Source organism: Arachis hypogaea, chromosome 20 (genome assembly GCF_003086295.3).
Source record: "Arachis hypogaea cultivar Tifrunner chromosome 20, arahy.Tifrunner.gnm2.J5K5, whole genome shotgun sequence".
NCBI classification, from domain to species: domain Eukaryota; kingdom Viridiplantae; phylum Streptophyta; class Magnoliopsida; order Fabales; family Fabaceae; genus Arachis; species Arachis hypogaea.
Window position 1 is genome coordinate 45548746 of NC_092055.1, and position 19094 is coordinate 45567839.

A 19094-nucleotide genomic window follows, 5' to 3' on the forward strand; every position below is an offset into this window, starting at 1 on the left:
AGATTTTTGGGGTCAATTTGAGAGAAAGAGAGTAGCCACCAAAAGAGAGAGAAGAAGGAAAAACATAATTCCCGTTTTTTGTAAAGCAGAAAATTTCAAATGACAGTTTCTGATTTATTCACCGTTGGATCGAGTTGAAATTTGAACTGCGCATTCCTCTCATCTTGTTCTTCATTCTGGTCGGTGGAGAGGTTGATTGAAGGTTTGCAGTAGGAGAAATTGGCTTCGCAAGAGAGGAATTAGGTTTCCTATTTTTACACAGAGCAGCAATCTTTGAACGGCAATTTCTCATTCTTTCACCGTTGGATCGACGTGAAATTTAAACTGTAGATTCTTCATATCTTGTTCTTCATTCTGAAGGGTGGAGATTTTAATTGGAGGTCTGCAGAGGGAGAAATTGGCTTCGACAGAAGCTCTGTTTTTGGGTATATTTCATCTTCTTGCTTCTCATTTGTAAGCTTTGGTGATTTGATGTTTTAGCTGGTTACATGCACGTTTTTGTGCTTTGTTTGAGACTCTCTTATACCTCATTTGATTATAGTGGAGCTATTTCATTGGTCTGGACGACCCCGTGATTTTTACCTCTCACATTGAGGGGATTTTCCACGTTAAAATCCAAGTGTGTTCTTGTTATTGTTTTACTTGCTATATCTGCTTGTTATTGTTGCTGCTATATTATGTTGTGAGTGCTTCCATATTACTCTTGTGTTGAATATTTGTATTGTTTTCGCTGCTAGACTCTTTCACTAAAAATAAAATTATAAAAAAGAATTTATAATTTTTTTAATATATATTGATAAACTTTTTTAAAGAAATAACTCAATAATTATATGATAAAAAAAATAATATTCATATTAAAATATAATAAAAATATAATAAAGTTCGGCTTATCTATATTAAAATTTTATAATTCGTCTTTGCTCTCAATCCAACAAACCAAAGATCTAAGTACTATTAAAAATTTGTTGTTAATCAATAAATTATTATATAAGGCGAAATTTAAATCTTTAATACTTATTTAAACGAAATAGTGAATTAATCATTAAACCAAGCTAAGTTGATTTTACAAAACATTTTTTTGTTGGGGTCAGGTTTCATAACTTCATAGGAGAACAGTTCGTTTAAGCTCTGTGGCCCATTAATGCAAAAACGTGAATCATAGTTAATATAGCAATGGACCCAACTTAACCCAACTTAACTTAGCCGTTGAAAATTTGAATCCTTGCTTTAATTACAACCAACACGGTGTCAAGAACCCACATCCCAATGACAAAAATACCCTCGCAATTCGAACCATGAAACCGCGATTATGTACACAAATTTGAATCCTAGATCGAATCTCAGCCGTTTAATGTAAGTCCCTTTTCATTACTACTATTCCACTTCAAAATTTTCAAATCAAACGGAAAACAAAGCAAAGCCCTCCCCAAACCCTCACATCTAGCGTGAGAGAGAGAGAGAGAGAGAGAGAGAGTGTCTGTGTGCGTGTGCATGAATGAGTTCGAGTTCGAGTTCGAGTTAGAACACGATCTATGTTGAGCGATCCAGTTCTATCTCAAATCCCTAGCAAAAACTCCAATAATCCATCTTGAACAGGCAGGAAACAATTAAGGTTCAGAATTTCTCAAATTCGCAGATACGGGATTCTGTTCTTCAACTCCTCATTCAGGTATGAAATGAACACTGCAGTTTTTATTATTGTTTCTTTTTGTGTGCTTACTGCGTCATTTCTGATCTTTTTGTTTTTCTGTGGTAGAATGCTGAGAGATTCCAAGTTGACGCGCCGAAATCCAGTGAAAAACGAAGAGATCGAGAATGTGGATCCTTCGGATTCCGCATCTGCTGCTTCGAGCTGCGGCGAAGGTTCTAGACCTCCACTAAACACAATTCAGGAAGGGAGTTCTCTTAGCAAGATCGAGAGGACTCCTTCTAAGCTCCACAAAGCAAGAGGATCTGATCCACCTGTGCCGTTTCGCACGCCGGATAAGCACGCAGCAGGAGGATCAGTCCTGTCCAAGAACCGGTTCGGATGGAATCAGAAGAACGATGCAGTTTCCATGTGCGATGAGAGGAGGGGATCTGGTGCTGTGAGTAATGTCACTCCTAGGGTGACACGCACTGGAGGAAGAGCTGCTGCTGCTACCACGGCTTGTTCGGAGAGCAATTCGGTGCAGAGCACTCCGACAAAGAGTGTGACAAAGCCTCCTCCGAGCTCAAGTGTTCGGAGTAAGGCTGATGGAAGTTTCAGTGCTCGCTTGGGAAGCTATATTTCCTTGTATAAAGGGGTTCCTAGCTCGGCTGTTACCCCAACGGTTATTAACACTATCGAAGTGCCTCACTTTGATCTCAAGGAAGATCCTTCCTTCTGGATTAATCACAATGTACAGGTAAGATTAAGATATGTATCCCAATTGAGCTAATTAGCTTCTCTTTTTATTTATTTTTGGGTTTTTTTTTGGAAGGGGGTTTTGAATTCTAATGCGAAAACTTGGTTAGGTTATTATTCGTGTTCGCCCCCTCAATAGCATGGAGAGGAGTATGCATGGTTATAACAGATGTTTGAAGCAAGAAAGTGCGCAGTGCATTACTTGGGTTGGGCAACCGGAATCTCGATTCACATTTGACCATGTTGCATGTGAAACAGTAGACCAGGTGTGTTAGCATTGAAAAGAGAGGTTGATGCACGGATTCACTGGATGAAGTTGTTAATTTCTTCTGTCTCTCTCTTTTTATTATTTATTTAGTTATTTATTTATTTTTATGTAGGAAATGATTTTCCGAATGGCTGGTCTTCCAATGGTAGAAAACTGCCTTTCAGGATATAACAGTTGTATGTTCGCATATGGACAGGTATTATGCTGAATGGATTAGTCTAATTGTTATTCTGTTATTGTTATTCATCCTTGTAAGCAATTTAACTTGTAGGCATTTCATTTGTTAGCTATGTGTACTTTACCTGGGTTATGCAAAACCCCATTATTGTGATTGGTTTCATATTTAGTTGAAAATCGTGATCCCGCTTATTATCTGTGTTATCCATGACCGCATAAACCTTGATAGTGTATGCTGCTTGCTTGTTAGCAAAGATTTGCGATTACCAAATGGTAATGTTGCACTGACAGTAGCATAAAGGTTTCATCCTTTCATGCCCCATAATTTAGGAGGTTCAGCATGTCATTCCTGCTTTGGATATGTTAAGAGTATCTGCTGTACAGGAAATGGGATGCAATGGGAGCAAATTTTCTTAATAAGAACAGCAAGCATAGCTTAGGCATTTTCAGTTGTTTTATGCATCCTTGTTTCTATGCCTAACTTACTGTAGGGCTGTATAAGTGTATACGCATTGAAATATTTGCCCCAAAATTTTCAAGTGTGCAATATATGCATTTTTTAAAGTAATTGTATGCTTTGGTGCTGTATAACATAACTAGAAATGGACAATAAGTGACCACAGCTTGTTTCTTTTTCAAGCATAAGATGATGAATAAGTCTGTCAATTATGTAGACAGGAAGTGGAAAAACACACACAATGCTCGGTGACATTGAAGATTTAGATGTGAAGCCCAGCCCCCATCGCGGAATGACTCCACGAATATTTGAGTTTTTGTTTGCCAGGATCCAAGCCGTAAATTCATCTCTCACTGCTACTAGTTTTATATTTTTTTTTTTTTATAATTTGTATAAGAAAGCTAGTTTTTAGTATGACTAAAATATTTGGCCCGCCATTTTTTAAGAACTTTTGCCACTTCTATACTAAAATTTTAGGAAGAGGAAAGCCGAAGGGATGAGAATTTAAAATACAACTGCAAGTGTTCATTCTTGGAGATTTACAATGAGCAGATTACGGATCTACTTGATCCATCATCCACCAATTTGCTAGTAAGTTCGTTTCTTCCATCATCTAATGGTTGTGTAAATATGTAAAGTTTTTAACTATTTTAGTATATTTACTTTTGCTGCATTATCTACATAGCTGCGTGAGGATGTCAAGAGGGGGGTTTATGTAGAAAACCTATCCGAGTTTGAGGTTCAAAGTGTGAGTGACATTCTTAGGCTTCTAATTCAGGTACTCCTGTGTTCTTTTTTGAGGCATCACCAACAAAATTTCTCCTCTCATTTACTTAATTTTACGTTAGAATGTATTGTCTCTGCCGTGGACTTTCTCCCATTATTTTGTATCTATGAAATGTAGGGGTCGGCAAATAGAAAGGTTGCAGCAACAAACATGAATAGAGAGAGCAGTAGGTCCCACAGTGTTTTTACGTGTGTAATTGAAAGCACATGGGAGAAAGATTCCACAACCAATTACCGTTTTGCTAGGCTAAACCTGGTTGATCTAGCTGGTTCAGAAAGGTAACATGATAATGTGGTTCCTGATATGTGGTTGTACCAAATGTAGCTTGAGATACCTATGAACATGTACTCACCAAGTTCTCATTCATAACAGACAGAAAACTTCTGGTGCTGAGGGTGAGCGACTAAAGGAAGCAGCTAACATAAATAAGTCACTATCTACTTTGGGGTAGCTTTTTTTTTTCCCTCTCTAAAGCATATTTATATATTTAGAACTCCAAAAGATATAATTGTCTTATCTGTGCATTATTTTTATGTAACTGATATCTTCTAATCAATCTTACAGTCATGTAATTATGATACTAGTGGATGTGGCGAATGGGAAGCAGAGGCATATCCCATATAGAGACTCTAGGCTAACATTTCTTCTTCAGGTTAATCCCACTCAGTGGTTGCTTTCGACATTTTCATTCTCAAACTGATCCTTATTCTTTACTATATTTGGCACAAAATGCAGGACTCTCTTGGTGGAAACTCAAAAACAATGATAATTGCCAATGTTAGCCCTTCTATATGGTTAGTTTATTTGCCTGGAACTAAGTTTCCTTCCTTGAAATTCTACATATTTTAACTGATACAGAGTGAAGCCTTACCTATTTCACTGTTGCAGTTGTGCCGCTGAAACATTGAATACACTTAAGTTTGCTCAGAGAGCAAAACTCATTCAGAATAATGTTAGTTCTAGTCTATGATAACTCTGAGTCTTTGACCAATGTTGAATGGCATGATTCTAATAATCAAATACACGTTGTAAATTGCGTCCTTGTAGGCTGTGGTAAATGAAGATTCTTCTGGGGATGTGATAGCTCTACAGCACCAAATACGACTTTTGAAGGTGTTATTTGTTTTTCTTGTAATGTAAGCTGTGTGTCAATAATTTGAAAATTAAAATTACGCGGTCTAATTTTTTTTGGGGGACGCGGGCAGGAGGAGCTCTCTACCCTCAAACGACGCCAGAATGTCTCCAGGTCTTTGTCGTTCTCTTTGGCATCTGCTAGAGATATAAAACAATCTCTAGAAGAATGTTGCGTAGAAAATGCATCAGGATCAGATATGGATGAACAAGATGACGATGATAATATAATTGATTGTGGATCCAATGGCATCAGAATGTCCTTCAAACAGGTACACTTGGTTTTTTTGGTTAACGAATATCCATTTGAATGTGACAGTTTTTTGCTTAATTATAAGCCTCTTCTTGTACAAGTTTTCTGCTGTCCTTCAAGTACTTCTTACTCTCGGATTTTTCTGTGTACTGCGTTATCGGTAAGCTTCTGAAGTAGATAGAAAAATTTGGTTATTTTGATAGGTTCTTCATAATGGTGTCCCTTAGCCACACTAGTGATGTATTCTATCTTGGTGCTGGCCTGTTCTAACTGCCAAAACCCCCTCGCTTAAAGGGATCAGGCTGCATGCTCTGAATTTGCCATTTTCCCGTAATTGTGAAAACTATTTTAATAGACTGACTTGTTACTATTTGTGGCTAATTTAGCATCTATTGTTTGTCAATTGCAACATACAAGTCATTAGTTTATGTATCTCCATGAAATTGGAATATTGTCTCATGCCATGACTCTGTTTATGATATTCAAAATTGTTGGTGGTTCAGTTAGAATCATTGGAATCAACTCTTGCTGGAGCTTTGAGAAGGGAGCAAATGGCAGAAGCTTCTGTTAAGCAACTAGAGGCAGAGATTGAGCAATTAAACTATTTGGTAGTTTTCTTACGAGGTCATCCTGCTCTTGGAGTTTTACATTTCAAATATTTGTTCAGCCCTTAAGTATAGATTCTTTGTTGCTTAGGTTCATCAAAGAGAGGAGGATGCTAGAAGCTGCAAAATGATGCTTAGGTTTCGTGAAGACAAAATTCGTAGACTGGAATCCCAGATTTCTGGTTCTATGCCTACAGATGCAGTTTTGTTAGAAGAGAATAAAGCTCTGTCTGATGAGATTCAGATACTCAAGGGAAAACTTGAACGAAATCCTGAAGTTACTCGATTTGCAGTGGAGAATATCAGGCTTCTAGACCAACTTAAAAGGTGATATATTGTTTTCCCCCAAGATTTAGTAGTATAAATTTTCTCTGATTTTAGCAGTTCCTCATGGTGACACTAACAGATATCAAGAGTTTTATGAAGAGAGGGAGAGAGAGATTCTTTTAGCTGAAGTGTCTACTTTGAGGGATCAGGTACATTTTTCTCCAGGATATGTGGTAGATAAGTAATTTCTACTCTAGATTCCTTGTTACAAAGCTTCTGTGATTGAAAAACCTTTTTTGCAGCTGCTTCAATTTCATGGAAGAAACTCCATACTGAGTAGTTCAAATTATGGCATTGAAGCTCAGGTCAGTTGATAATTATCTGATGCGATATATATTATTTCCATTTCGGTCTTTAAAGAATTCTTTCCCTTTTTGGCTGTCGTTAGAATATTTGAATATTTCATTTGAAAACAATGAACGAATATATTACTAGTATGGTATTGCATGAAGTCATAAGAAGGAAGGATGCTATTGTCAATCTACCAGTCACTCTATCTGTTTTCAGTAATTCTTAATAGTTTAATCGAGAAAAATTAGTTAATAGCTATTAATAATAAATTATTATTTAGCATGAAATATGTTGGATACTCGACAGAAAGTAAATAAAAATGAATTTAACACGAATTAGGAGTTTGCCACTCCTATAGACTAATGTACACGACATTGTAACATTTTCCAATTACTATTTCTGCAGAAAAACCACTGCTGCGGGAAAGAAAAAGACTCTGTTGAACTAGAGGTTTTTAATCCTGCCTTTAGAATTAAATGAACATTCTTATTCTTCTGCAAAGTTGCAGTATACGTGACCACTTTCATTTATGGATTGCAGTTGAAAAAAACACGTGATGAGTTACAAGAATGCAAGCGTAACTTAAATTATTGCTTAGAGGAGAATACGAAACTCAGTAGGTATGCGGTTTGTTCTACTGAATACTGATGAAGTTCATTTCATAATATGCACGAAGATTGGAGCCCTTAATATTGACCGGAAGAATCCTAATTTATTTATTTATTTTTGCATTGCATATTTTTTCAGGGAATTAGAATCTCTATATCCAAGATTGACCAACATAAATGCCACAAAGGTAGTCCTTAAATCTGATAAAGCATCCTCTTATTTAAGATTTTTTTAGTTACCCACTGTATGCGTGATTTTTCATTTTCTTGAAAAATAATGTTCATTCTTTTAATGACTATATTTTAGGTTTCTACTGAAGAACCATTGCGTGAAGCTCAAGCACTTTCACCTAAGCTTGAAGGGAACCATGAAACTCATACATTCACAGAAGACATATTGAATTTGCAGCTGGAATTAGACATAATGAAGATTATTCTGAAGGAAGAGAGGACTTTCCGTGCTCTATTGGAGGAGCAAAAAAGCAGCTTAAAACAGGATCTTCAGATGGAAAAGGACAAACTTTTGCTGAAAAGCAAACTATTAGAAGATTCAGATAATGAGCTGAAAGAGGCCAAATCTGTTATTGAAGCTCTTGAATCTCAACAAATTCTGTCGATCCAAGAGATAGAAGAGATGAGAAACAAGAACAATGATTATTTGGAGCTTATGAGAAAGCAAGAGTGTGAAATCAGGGCCTTGAAGAACCAATTTGCATGCAAAGAGTTAAGGGACAATTTGCTTTCAAATAGTTCAGAGATTGAAAATGAGTCTCCCTTACAGGTAAAACTCAAAAGGATGCATGACTCTCTCGAAAAAGCCAAGCAACTGAACATATTTTATCAAAGAGATCATGCACTTCAAATATCTAATGAGGAAGAGATGGATGAAGTCCGTCGGCAGGCTGAGGCTGAAACTGCTGAGGTGATTGTCTGTATGCAGGAAGAACTAGCAATGCTCCAACATGAAGTACATGATAATCGTTTGAAGGAAACAAAAATGAGAGAGAGCATACAGCATCTGGAAACTGAATTGAAGGAAGTGCAGGAGAAATTGCTTGCTACTGTTGATGATAATCGAAGTTTAAGTGAAGAGCTTGTGCAGAAAGATATGGACCTAAGGTCACTAGCTGAAGAGTGGGAACTACTGACCTCTGAGATTGAAGAGATTCTTTCTGATGGATTTGAGTCACTTCTTGATGCTTCTGATGAACTTGTCCACATAAGCAATTCATTTCCTAATAAAAGGATCTGGATTTCTGAACAAGTTGGCATGATTGTTAGAAAAATCTCTGAAAAGGAATTATTAATTGATGAACTGAGAAGATGCTTGGAGGATGCAAGCAATAAAAGAAGTGATATGGAGTGCATGTTGAAGTCCCTACGAAGTGCAGCAATGCTGATTACTGAAGCCCACCAGAAGGACAGCATGGAAAAAGAGAAAGAAGTTATCCAGTTAACATCAGATCTGAGTGAAAAAACATTTATTGTGACACAGCTGGAGGAGCAGTTGATAACGGCAGAAAACCACTTCAGAAATGCTGCTAACTGTGCAACTGCAGCCTTTGTTGTTGTGGATAGAATGTCAGACGTGAATCTTGGTTACCTTAAAGATCTCAAGCACAAGGATACACTGCTTAGTGAATTAGCTGAGGCCAACAGTAGGAAGGATGCCCTACTTGCTCAGCACTCCGCTTCACTTGTTCAAGCCGAGACACAGGCAACACATTTGCAAGAAAGATGCAATCGATTATTGCAGAAGCTGTCTGAGGAGCAAGAGCATTCTTTTGCTTTGGAACAAAAGCTTGAAGATATTGAAAAAAGTGCCATTTCAAAGACAAGGGAGCAGCTAGCAACATTACGAGATGGAGTCTCTTCAATGAGGTCATGTATGGCCTCAATAGCAAAGCCTTCAGGAAATCTTGATAACAGAAATTCAATGGATGTGTGCACATCTTCTTGTGACGATAATGATGAAATAGGGGTAAGCTAATGCTGCTTTTTTGTTTGTTACCTTTAGGTTGTCACATTTTTTTTTCACTCATGGCTGTGCTTAGTGAATTTTTTTATTTAGTATTTGCTATTTTGCATTCTTGCAGGCAAGTTCTGAAACACATCAATACAATAATTCAGGTCAATCATATGCTAAAGAACGTGTAGGTCACTTGGCTGACTTACCCTCTGAATTGGTAACAAAAAGTGGACATGATAACCAGAAATCCAGAAGAGTCTGCAAGGATGCATGTGAAAGAGATGTTACCATTACACTTTTGAGAAAAGAGATAGAATGTGCTCTTGAAAGCTTAAAACAAGTGCAAGATGAGATGGCAAGACTACATGCAGAGAAAAAAGAGATGTCAATCTCTGAAAAGCAGAGTAGACAAAGTGTTGAGTGCCTCAAAACTCAGATACTTTCCCTGCAGGCAACTATGATCAACTTTGAAGAGCACTCCAAAGCCAAGCTTGATATCCTCAACCATAAACTCAGAGACTTAGAAAATAGTATGAAAGAAGCTGGATCCCATTGGAACCGGACCAAAGAGGTATTTGTTTTGAAAATTTAACAAAATGTTCTGTGTGACACCTCTGTCGCTGCTGCTCTTCTATGTAAGGAGATTTCTTAGCATTATGTGCACTTGCTTTTCTTGATTTCATTTCATTTGCTTGTGTGCTTGTTTTTCTCATGGACGTTTCTCTATTAACAATGAATCCTATGAAGCACCAGCACTGTCCTGGGGAAACATAGATGCCGACTTCATTTATTTGCTAGACATATACTATATAAATTACCTTTTAAAAAGATTCTAAAAGTATCTTGGTATCGTAAGTGATGTCAAACTACAGACTGCCAATTTTAAATACTTTAAAAAAGAAGGGGACTTTTGAATTTCCATCGAAATTCTTGTTTGAAACATTTTATTTTACTTTGTTTTAAAAATGAAGTTTAGTTGTGTTTGTACTGTTTCAAGGTTGTGGTATTAGATATTTTGGGAGGATTCTTATTTTTCCTTTTTTTTTTTTCTTTTTTTGGTTAAGACATCGTAACTTCGTAATACATGTATTCATGTTTGGGCATGTCAAGAGATTTTGTTTTATTTATTTATTTGTTTTTTAAAATATTTTGGTCAATAGACAAATAGACATGTAGCACACGTGTGTCAAAGAGTTTCTGTCAGGGCAGCATGTCCAACATGCAGACACAATGGCTCCATGTAGCGCTGGTCTCTTAGCAGTTAGCACTAACCTTCCTTCTTGCTTCTTGGTGCAGTGGCTTGAACATGAGGTTGGAGAGGCAAACACTATTAGAGTGCAGAAAGCTTCAGAGGCGTCCTGTATTCTTGCTAAATTTGAAGAAGCTCAAGATGCAATGAGAGAAGCAAATGGTAGAATTAATGAATTAATGATAACTAATGAGTCGATGAAGCTTGATATTGAAAGACTTAAAGGTAGAGAAGTCACATTACTTGATGAGAAGGGTAGCTTAATAATCAAGGTTGAGTGCCTGCAAGCTGTTGTTGATACGAAGCATCAAGAGATTGAGAACCTTGTTGAGTCAAATCTTCTTGAAACAAAGAACTTGATTGTGGAGCTTGATGATGCTGTCAAAGAGGTACAGTTGACCATCAAGGAAATTTTTATGTCTTTAGCTAGTGACTTACACTGCATCAAGTCCCAGTTTTTGTATTCTACTAAATTTGTGCAGCCATGGCTTGAGAAGATCTGGTCTGAGATAGTTTTGAAAGACTCCGCTATTTCCGTCTTACATCTATGTCACATGGGTATTCTACTTGAAACAGTAACTGGGATGCACGCAGAAAATGGTTTGCTATCACACGGCTTATCTGAATCAAACTCTATTATAAGTGATTTGAAGGAACACAACTTTCGGACAAAGCAAGAGCTTGATATGTGCAGAGTCTTAAAAGGGAAGCTGCTGGCTGACATCAAACACAGTTTTGACCGTATTTCAAGGAAGGAAGAGGAAGCCGGTGAGATCACCCTGAAGCTAAACACGTTTGCCAAAAACATATCAGACTTGCAGCTGCAGGAGGAGATGATGTTGCAGAGGTCTAATGAAATGGGATCTCAACTTGCTATATTGATGAGGGATTTGGACATGAGCAATAACGATGCAGTGATATCCCTTTTAGATCAAGAGAAAGAACTGAAGCAGAAAGTAGAGGCTGTTGAGTCTGAAGCTGAATATTTTATGGAAGACTGGTATGCGAAAGACTTCGAATCACTCATCCATGCTTCTGAATTAAAAGATATATCCCATCACTTGGCTCATGTGGAGGAGAACTTCACCAAGTACTCTACACTGATTGAGCATTTGAAGAAAGAAACAATATTTTCCCAGGTAGGAACTGAGTTAGCAGACCAAATTTTGATGGATAAGGAGGTCAAGCTTACTGTTCTAGAAGGAGAAATTCAGCAGCGCAAAGTAGAAAGGCAGGACCTATTAGTTGAATTGAACCAGAATATATTAAAAATTGCAGAGTTGGGTGAAATTGACAAAGCCCTTGCACAAAACATAGAGAGTCTAAAGAATGCTACTAGTTCAAATATTGCACTGAAGGGTGAACTTTCTGAAGTTAAGGAAGAAAATAAAAGACTTTGGGATAAGGTTCAAGATCTTGAAGCTGATTATGACAGAGTTATTGTGGATCTTGTAGGGAAGGAAGTTGAAGTTTCCTTTCTAAAAGGGGAAGTTCAGCATGCACGAGTGGAAAGGGAGGGCTTTTTAATGGAATTAAATCTGAATGTCTCAAGGATTGCAGAGATGGGTGAAATAAACAAGGCCCTTGAACAAAACATAGAGTTTCTAAAGGATGCTGCTCGTTCAAATAATGCATTGAAGAGAGAAGTTGTTGAAGTTAAGGAAGCAAAGCAAAGACTCCAGGTTAAGATTCTGGATCTTGAAGCTGATTATGATAAAGTTATTGCAGATCTCATAGAGAAGGATGTGGCATCAACATGTTCATTCCATCACATTTCTGTTCTTGAACATCAGAAGAAAGAGTTGATGAAAGTAAACAGCACGTTGGAAGATTCATCTTGCAACTTTCAGAATGAGCTGAGCCTAAGAGATTTGGAGATAACTAGAATGCAAAGCTTACTGCAAGTTGAGGTGTCCAGAAAGGATGATGTAATTAAAGGGTTGCTCTATGACCTGAGCTTGCTGCAGGAGTCAGCATCTAACAGTAAAGACCAAAAAGATGAAATCGATGACATGATGGCTAGAATGGAATCATTAGAAGCGGAGCTTGCTCTTAAATCAGGTGAGCTTGCTGATGCTGTTTCCAATTGTCAACTGTTTGAAGCTAAGTTGCAAGAAAAATCAGACATCATTACAGCTCTTGAGTTGGATCTCTCTAAAGAGCGTGAGGCTCTAAAGTTGCAATCCAGAGAAAATCAAGATCTTAGAACTCATATTGAGGATAGCTTGGCAGCGAGAAAATTGGTTGATGATGAGCTTAAGGAAAAAAGGAAGACCACAGAGAGCTTAGAAGATGAAATCTTGGAAATGAGCAGTGTTCTTGGCGAAATGAATGATACAATTAAAAACCTGAGTGATGATCTTGATGAAGTTGCTGCCGAGAGGGATCAACTTCAGGGTCAGATAATTTGCCTCAAACAAAGTCTTGAAAAAGCAGAAGCTGAAGTTGAAGCTAATGCAGCAGTTGCTCAAGAAGCTCAGAAGGTAATGTTTTTAACTTTTTATTGATCAAGTTGAATGCGCTAATCATTTAGATATGTAAAATGATATACAGAGCCGTATTAGCTTTAGGTGTGTATGGTGCACAATTTTAAATCTAGCACCTGCATAAGTTATAACTTTATGTGCAGTTTAGATTAATAATCAGGAAATATTTTGATTCAAACTTCCATAGTTTGATGCAGGAACGGAACAAAGCAATAGTGCAATAGTGATACTGATAACCTACAAGAACTGGTTGAATCTTTTATACATTGATTTTCTTTTCTGTATTAGCTACTAGGTATATTTATAAACTCATCAGTGAATGTGACATACGGTTGACTACTTGGGTTATGGTTTTCTTCCATGTTCCCATCTGATATTAGTGACAACAATCGCAGGTGGCTGAAACACGAAAAGTTTATGCTGAAGAAAAGGAAGCAGAGGTGAAACTCCTAGAGAGATCTGTTGAAGAGCTGGAAAGTATTGTAAATGTACTGGAAAACAAAGTATGTTGTCAATGATTTTGTTAATGTCACAGGAAGCTTCTTTTAGTTCAGAGCCATTTCACCTCATAAATTAAGAATTATTATTCAGGTTGACATCATCAAAGGAGAAGCACAACGACAACGCCTGCAAAGAGAAGATCTAGAATTGGAGCTACATGCATTGAAAGACCAGATGCAAAATGTTAGAAATGCTGATACTGACATGAAAAGGTCGAGGGCATTTATTCCAATTGTTTGCCTTGGATGTATATACACCTTTTATACTGTACACAACTGGATACAACATGCTAATTAGAAGTAAAATATTTTATTTCTCTTTCCATTCCTTTAGATTCTTGGATGAAAGGGAGAAAAGCCTTGAAGAAGCTTTAAATCAGATACTTGTTCTCAAAAGGGATTTAGCAGGAAAGAATGAAGAGGCAAGGTTTCTAGACCATGACTAACTGCATCTGGTGCTTTATATATATGTTTTATTCTTATATTTTTTTTAATTGAAGTTTATGATATAACATACAAATTCCATTCCCCCCTCTTGACTTGTCTTCAACAGATTGTACAAATGAAGGCTCATATTTCAGAGCTAAATTTGCATGCTGAAGCGCAGGCAAAGGAGTACAAACAGAAAGTAAATATAGTAATTATATTCAGTAAAATATTCTTGGATGCCATCTTAGTTTAATTTATGACTTGGCAGTACCAGCTCAGCACATACAGTTCATGAGTTCAATCTTGCATTCTTTCTGAGGTTATTCCTAGTTATTTCTTTTAGCTATATAATATAATTGTATCATTATCTTAAACCAGTTCAAAGCATTGGAAGCCATGGTCGAGCAAGTCAAACCTGAGGAGCTTTCTACACAATCCAGCAGTGCTTTGCCAAACAAGTCCGAGAAGAATGCTTCCAAGTCTCGAGGTTCCAGTTCCCCTTTCAAGTGCATTGGTCTGGGCCTGGCACAACAGATTAAATATGAGAAAGTTGAGGAGCTGTCTGCTGCAAGACTTCGCATTGAAGAACTAGAGGCCCAGGCAGCATGTCGACAGAAAGAGGTAGCTTTTACCTGAAGTTCCTATTCTACAGTTGTTGGACTTCGGCTTTGTTACTGGTTAAATATATTTCATCATTTTCTTTGTCCAGATATTTGCACTGAACGCTAGACTTGCTGCTGCTGAGAGCATGACCCATGATGTAATACGTGATTTACTTGGAGTCAAGTTAGATATGACCTCTTATGTGGTAAGCTCAAATATTTCAAAGCCATTGGCTAGACTTTATGAAATTTATACTTTATTAGTATAAAACCAAATAGCTATTAAGCTATCATTATGTATTAATAATTTTTAAAGGACGTAATGCACCTGCATTTTTATGGTGGTGAACACATGGTGCAAATAAAAGTACTTCCTTAATAAACAGGACATAGTTCTATTTGCTCATTGCTGCTAATCTTTAATTTTCATGTCAATGTAGTCACTGTTGGATAATGGGCAAGTGCAGAAGATTGCAGAGAAAGCTCAATTTCAAACTCTAGAGCCACAAGAGAAGGTAAATTTATAATTTATAATAATATATGTTTGTTATGCGTTATGCTGAAACTTAGTTAATCTGAACTTCTGGCTCAATTCAGGAACAGGAGGTTACCAAATTAAAGAAGCAGCTGAATGAATTTATTGAAGAGAGACAAGGGTAAGTAACATTCACTCATTTTGGGCGGTTCATATTGAAGTTTCAGATTTTGAACCATTGTTAGCTTCTCTTTCACACATAATCCTTATGATTTTCAAACACGATCTGCCAGATGGCTGCGAGAAATGGAAAAGAAACAAGCTGAAATAGTAGCTGCACAGATTGCATTGGAAAACCTTCGACAACGAGACCAGTTACTAAAAACTGAGAATGAAATGTTGAAGGTAAATTTCTTTTATGCTTTATATCCTTTTTTATTACATCTATTTTCTCCGGTTTACATCAAAATTGTTCACTTTTCTGTGCAGATGGAAAATTTAAGTAAGAAAAACAAAGTAATGGAACTGGAGGAAGAAATCAAGAAGCTGTCTGGTCAGCAAAACCTTCAGCAGCGTATTCATCATCATGCTAAAATTAAGGTAGTATTTAACCATTTTAGTTGAAATTAATGGATGGTGGATGATTCGATTTTATTTGCACTGTTAAGGTTTCAAATCTTTAGAGAATCATTTGACGATGGTTTCATGTAATTATTACCATGCAGGATAGTTATCTAGATTTTGCACCACTAAATTTCAACAAACTGATTTCATATAATATAAAAACGGATTATGAACTACATGGATAAGTATTCTTGAAATCATATTTTCCTTGAAATCAATTTTGAGGCTGTTATTGGAATAATGGAACAGGAGGAAAACAACAGATTAAAAATACAGAATGAAGAACTCAGCGCAAATCTACGAAAGGCAAACATCTTTGTTTCACGGGTCAAGGAAGATTTTGGACGTCTTCGTGCTTCTGCTGGTGCGAAACCATGTTTTGATTTCAATGAGGAGCAACGTCTGATGACAAAACTGAAGGTTAGGCAGTCACCTAAACACAAGTCTCTAATGACGATTAATGTCTAAAATTTCGAATGTATTAAATACTACAGGAGATTGAAGAAGAGAAAGTACAATTAGCACAACAATTACTGAGATTGTCAACCAATGTTCTGAAGGTTAGTGACAATGATTTTTGGTTATTGCTCTCCCCTTTTAATAGTTTAACTGAATGTCATATTTTATGATGTGACAGTGACCTTGGTAATTGGTATATGATAATATGGATGATTGATCCATGACTCACTTCATATAGGGACAAGATTTAGGACACATTTATTTGAACTTCAAAAAATGATTTTGGTTGGTTTTTAACTCTCAAATTATTATGCTCACTTCAGGCTGCAGGATTTACAAAGCGAATGTCAGAAATAAACCCCTCTCTAGCTGAGGAGGCACTAGAGGAGCTCAAGAACAGGATAGCTAATCTGGAAATGCAACAGGAAGATTTGAAGTTTAAGGTAAAGCGCAGGATAAAGTAGTAGAGAATGATGCTTTTTGATCAACTTTCAAAATAGCTAACAGAAATGCACGGTAACTCTTGCCCAGAATAAAATCATAAAAGAAAAGGTGCGATTATCTGAGCTAATGCCACATGTTTCTCCGTTGAATTCAAGACCTGATGAGAATCATGCAACAACTCCACCAAGGACATCATCCCAAGCTCCTTTCCTTTCCAGTTTTGATCGATAGCAAGTAGTGTTAGCTAACACTATTTAATATTTGTATCATGTTTTGCAATCCTGAGCTATTCTTTTATTATCGTGTAAATAAACAGGTAATGTATGTAGTATGTATGTACAGGTAAAAAAGAAGATACATTATTATTATTATAAAAGTGGGCCTAAAAGGTCTATTATGTCAAATTAACTCTTCAAAATATGGCATATTAATCTTTTTTTTTTCAAGACACCAAAAAAAAAATTTTTTTTGTTATCTGCGAAATGTAAATGGGACACAAATTATTTTTGATATTAGGGTGGAAATGGTATTTTTTAGTATTATGGATGATAAATATGTTATTCTCAAATGTGGAACTTTTTTATTTAAAATATGGAAATCGGATTCTCTGATTTTTTTGGGAATAAAAATCGGACCATGCAATTTATTAAGAACAAAAATTGGACCCTCCAATTTATGAATTTTTTTTTAAACATCACAACAAACAAATCGGACCCTCTGATTTGATATTAAAAAAATTTTGAAAATCTAACTTACAAAGTAATCGGACCTGCGATTACTTATTCCCATATCAAAATAAAATCACATGCACCACTAACAGAATTGAATTGCACATATTTATCTTCCATAATAAAAATTTTTAGCATAAATGGGAGTGGAGTGTGTCAGTCTGGTACTGTTTATGAAAAAAAAAAACAGTAAAAAAGTGAAAGTGGCCAAAAATATATTTTGAACATAATTCGAAATAAATATCTTTAAAAATTGGATCATAGATAGGGCTAATAGGTAGAAAGACTAAAAAAAAAAATTCATTCATCCCTTATTAAGAATTTGTTTGGGTGAGTTTTTAAAAAAATATATTTTTTAGAGTTGTCTTTTTTTAAAAGATATTAAAAAAAACAAAAGTAATTTTATGTTTGGATATTTCATATAAAAATTTTTTTTATTTATCAATTATGTTTGAGTATAATAATATAAAAATATTTTTCTTATTTATTATGTAAAAAATATTTAAAAAAAAGATGTAAACAATAATTTCTCATAAAATATATTAATTTTTAAAAAGATATTTTTTTTAATAGATAAAAGTTATTTCACATTTGAATAGACTTTTTAAAAGAATTTTAAAGTATTAAAAACATTTTTTGCTTATGCTTTTTTCAAAAGCAAGGTATGGTTGGTTTTAAAAAAATGCAAATAATTTGCTTTTTTTTTTAATAAAAATAATTTTCTTCAAAGATGTATCCAAATGTATTTAAAAGGGTTAGGTACGATTTTGGTCCCTAAGATATAGGTTGAAATTTTTTTCGTTCACAACTTCTTTTTTGCATACAAAATCGTCCCTAAAGTTTAACGTAGTTTTCAAATCGTTCTTTTAATCTAAATCTTATAATTTTGGGCTAAATTACCTCTAACAAAAAAAATATAAAATTTAAAAAAAAATAGAAAAACCATTAATGGAGGAAAAAGGAACCACAAATAAGCCATTAATAGAGCACAACCACCAACAACATCACAAAATATTCAGTAACAACAAAGTATTCAAATTCATGAACAACATCTCTTCTTCTTCTTTTTTTTCTTCTTCATCACAGCATCAGCAACAACAACAATGAAATCAGAAGTAAAAACAGAAGAAACAGAAATGAAATAGTGGCGAGCGTAGAATAGCGACGACGAAGTGAAACGATGGCGAGCATACGAGGAGCAGTGGCAACAACAAGAAGTAGCAGCGACAGCGACTCTGTCTTCTCCACGAAGTCGTCTCCATCACGCTCGCTCATGGACATGTTTTTTCTCTGCGAACGGTTTTAGATCTCCTCTTCTTCCCTTCTTTGGCGGCGATTTCGGAGTACAAAGGCAATGGCAGTAGCACGGCAGTTCTAGTGAGCTCGTGCACACTCTCTCTCTCTCTCCCCTTCTCTTCTCAATCTCTCAGATTTCTTTCTTTATTTATTTCAAAAAAATGTTGTGATGAAGAAGAAAAAGAGATGTTGTGATGAAGAAGAAGAAAAAGAATAAGAGAAGGGTATTTTGGTCTGAATGACGATTTTAAAAATAAGTTGAATCTTAGGACCGATTTTGTATGCAAAAATAGCTAGAGACAAAAAATATTTTTGGCCTATACATGACCAAAATCTTACTTAACCTATTTTAAATTTAATAAACATATTTTATTTATGATAAAAAGTACTTTTCTTACTCAAATAAGCCAATCCAAACTAACACTTACTTTTACTAGTAAAAAATTACCAAACATGTTAAAAAATAAAAAATCTCTTTATTGAAAAAATATTTTTTTATTAACTTAATAGCACTTAAACAAGTACTAAAAGGTCTATAACTAG

At 35.7% G+C, this 19094-nt stretch overlaps 1 protein-coding gene across 1 annotated transcript; it reads left to right on the forward strand.

Moving 5' to 3' along the window:
* Nucleotides 1-1436: 1436 nt before the first annotated feature.
* On the forward strand, nucleotides 1437-16931 carry LOC112782789 (kinesin-like protein KIN-12D). The gene is made up of 38 exons (XM_025825382.3): nucleotides 1437-1669; nucleotides 1757-2387; nucleotides 2497-2652; nucleotides 2767-2850; nucleotides 3506-3625; nucleotides 3766-3879; nucleotides 3974-4066; nucleotides 4193-4353; nucleotides 4448-4522; nucleotides 4640-4727; nucleotides 4811-4869; nucleotides 4964-5027; nucleotides 5123-5188; nucleotides 5281-5478; nucleotides 5963-6067; nucleotides 6156-6391; nucleotides 6471-6540; nucleotides 6634-6696; nucleotides 7088-7132; nucleotides 7223-7302; nucleotides 7430-7478; nucleotides 7598-9271; nucleotides 9387-9830; nucleotides 10556-12991; nucleotides 13390-13497; nucleotides 13586-13707; nucleotides 13829-13916; nucleotides 14048-14122; nucleotides 14302-14544; nucleotides 14633-14731; nucleotides 14966-15040; nucleotides 15123-15181; nucleotides 15294-15405; nucleotides 15490-15600; nucleotides 15874-16044; nucleotides 16119-16184; nucleotides 16407-16526; nucleotides 16615-16931. Exons 2-38 carry the CDS (start codon nucleotides 1758-1760, stop codon nucleotides 16756-16758), a joined length of 8703 nt encoding a protein of 2900 aa, XP_025681167.1. The 5' UTR covers nucleotides 1437-1669; nucleotide 1757; the 3' UTR covers nucleotides 16759-16931.
* Nucleotides 16932-19094: the final 2163 nt, after the last annotated feature.

Bases quoted from the DNA above. Each gene is read 5' to 3' on its own strand.
- LOC112782789 (XM_025825382.3), top strand. From the start codon at position 1,758: ATGCTGAGAGATTCCAAGTTGACGCGCCGAAATCCAGTGAAAAACGAA. The intron at 9,831-10,555 runs GTATTTGTTTTG...TTCTTGGTGCAG, and splicing joins ATTGGAACCGGACCAAAGAG to TGGCTTGAACATGAGGTTGG. The intron at 15,601-15,873 runs GTAGTATTTAAC...ATAATGGAACAG, and splicing joins ATCATCATGCTAAAATTAAG to GAGGAAAACAACAGATTAAA.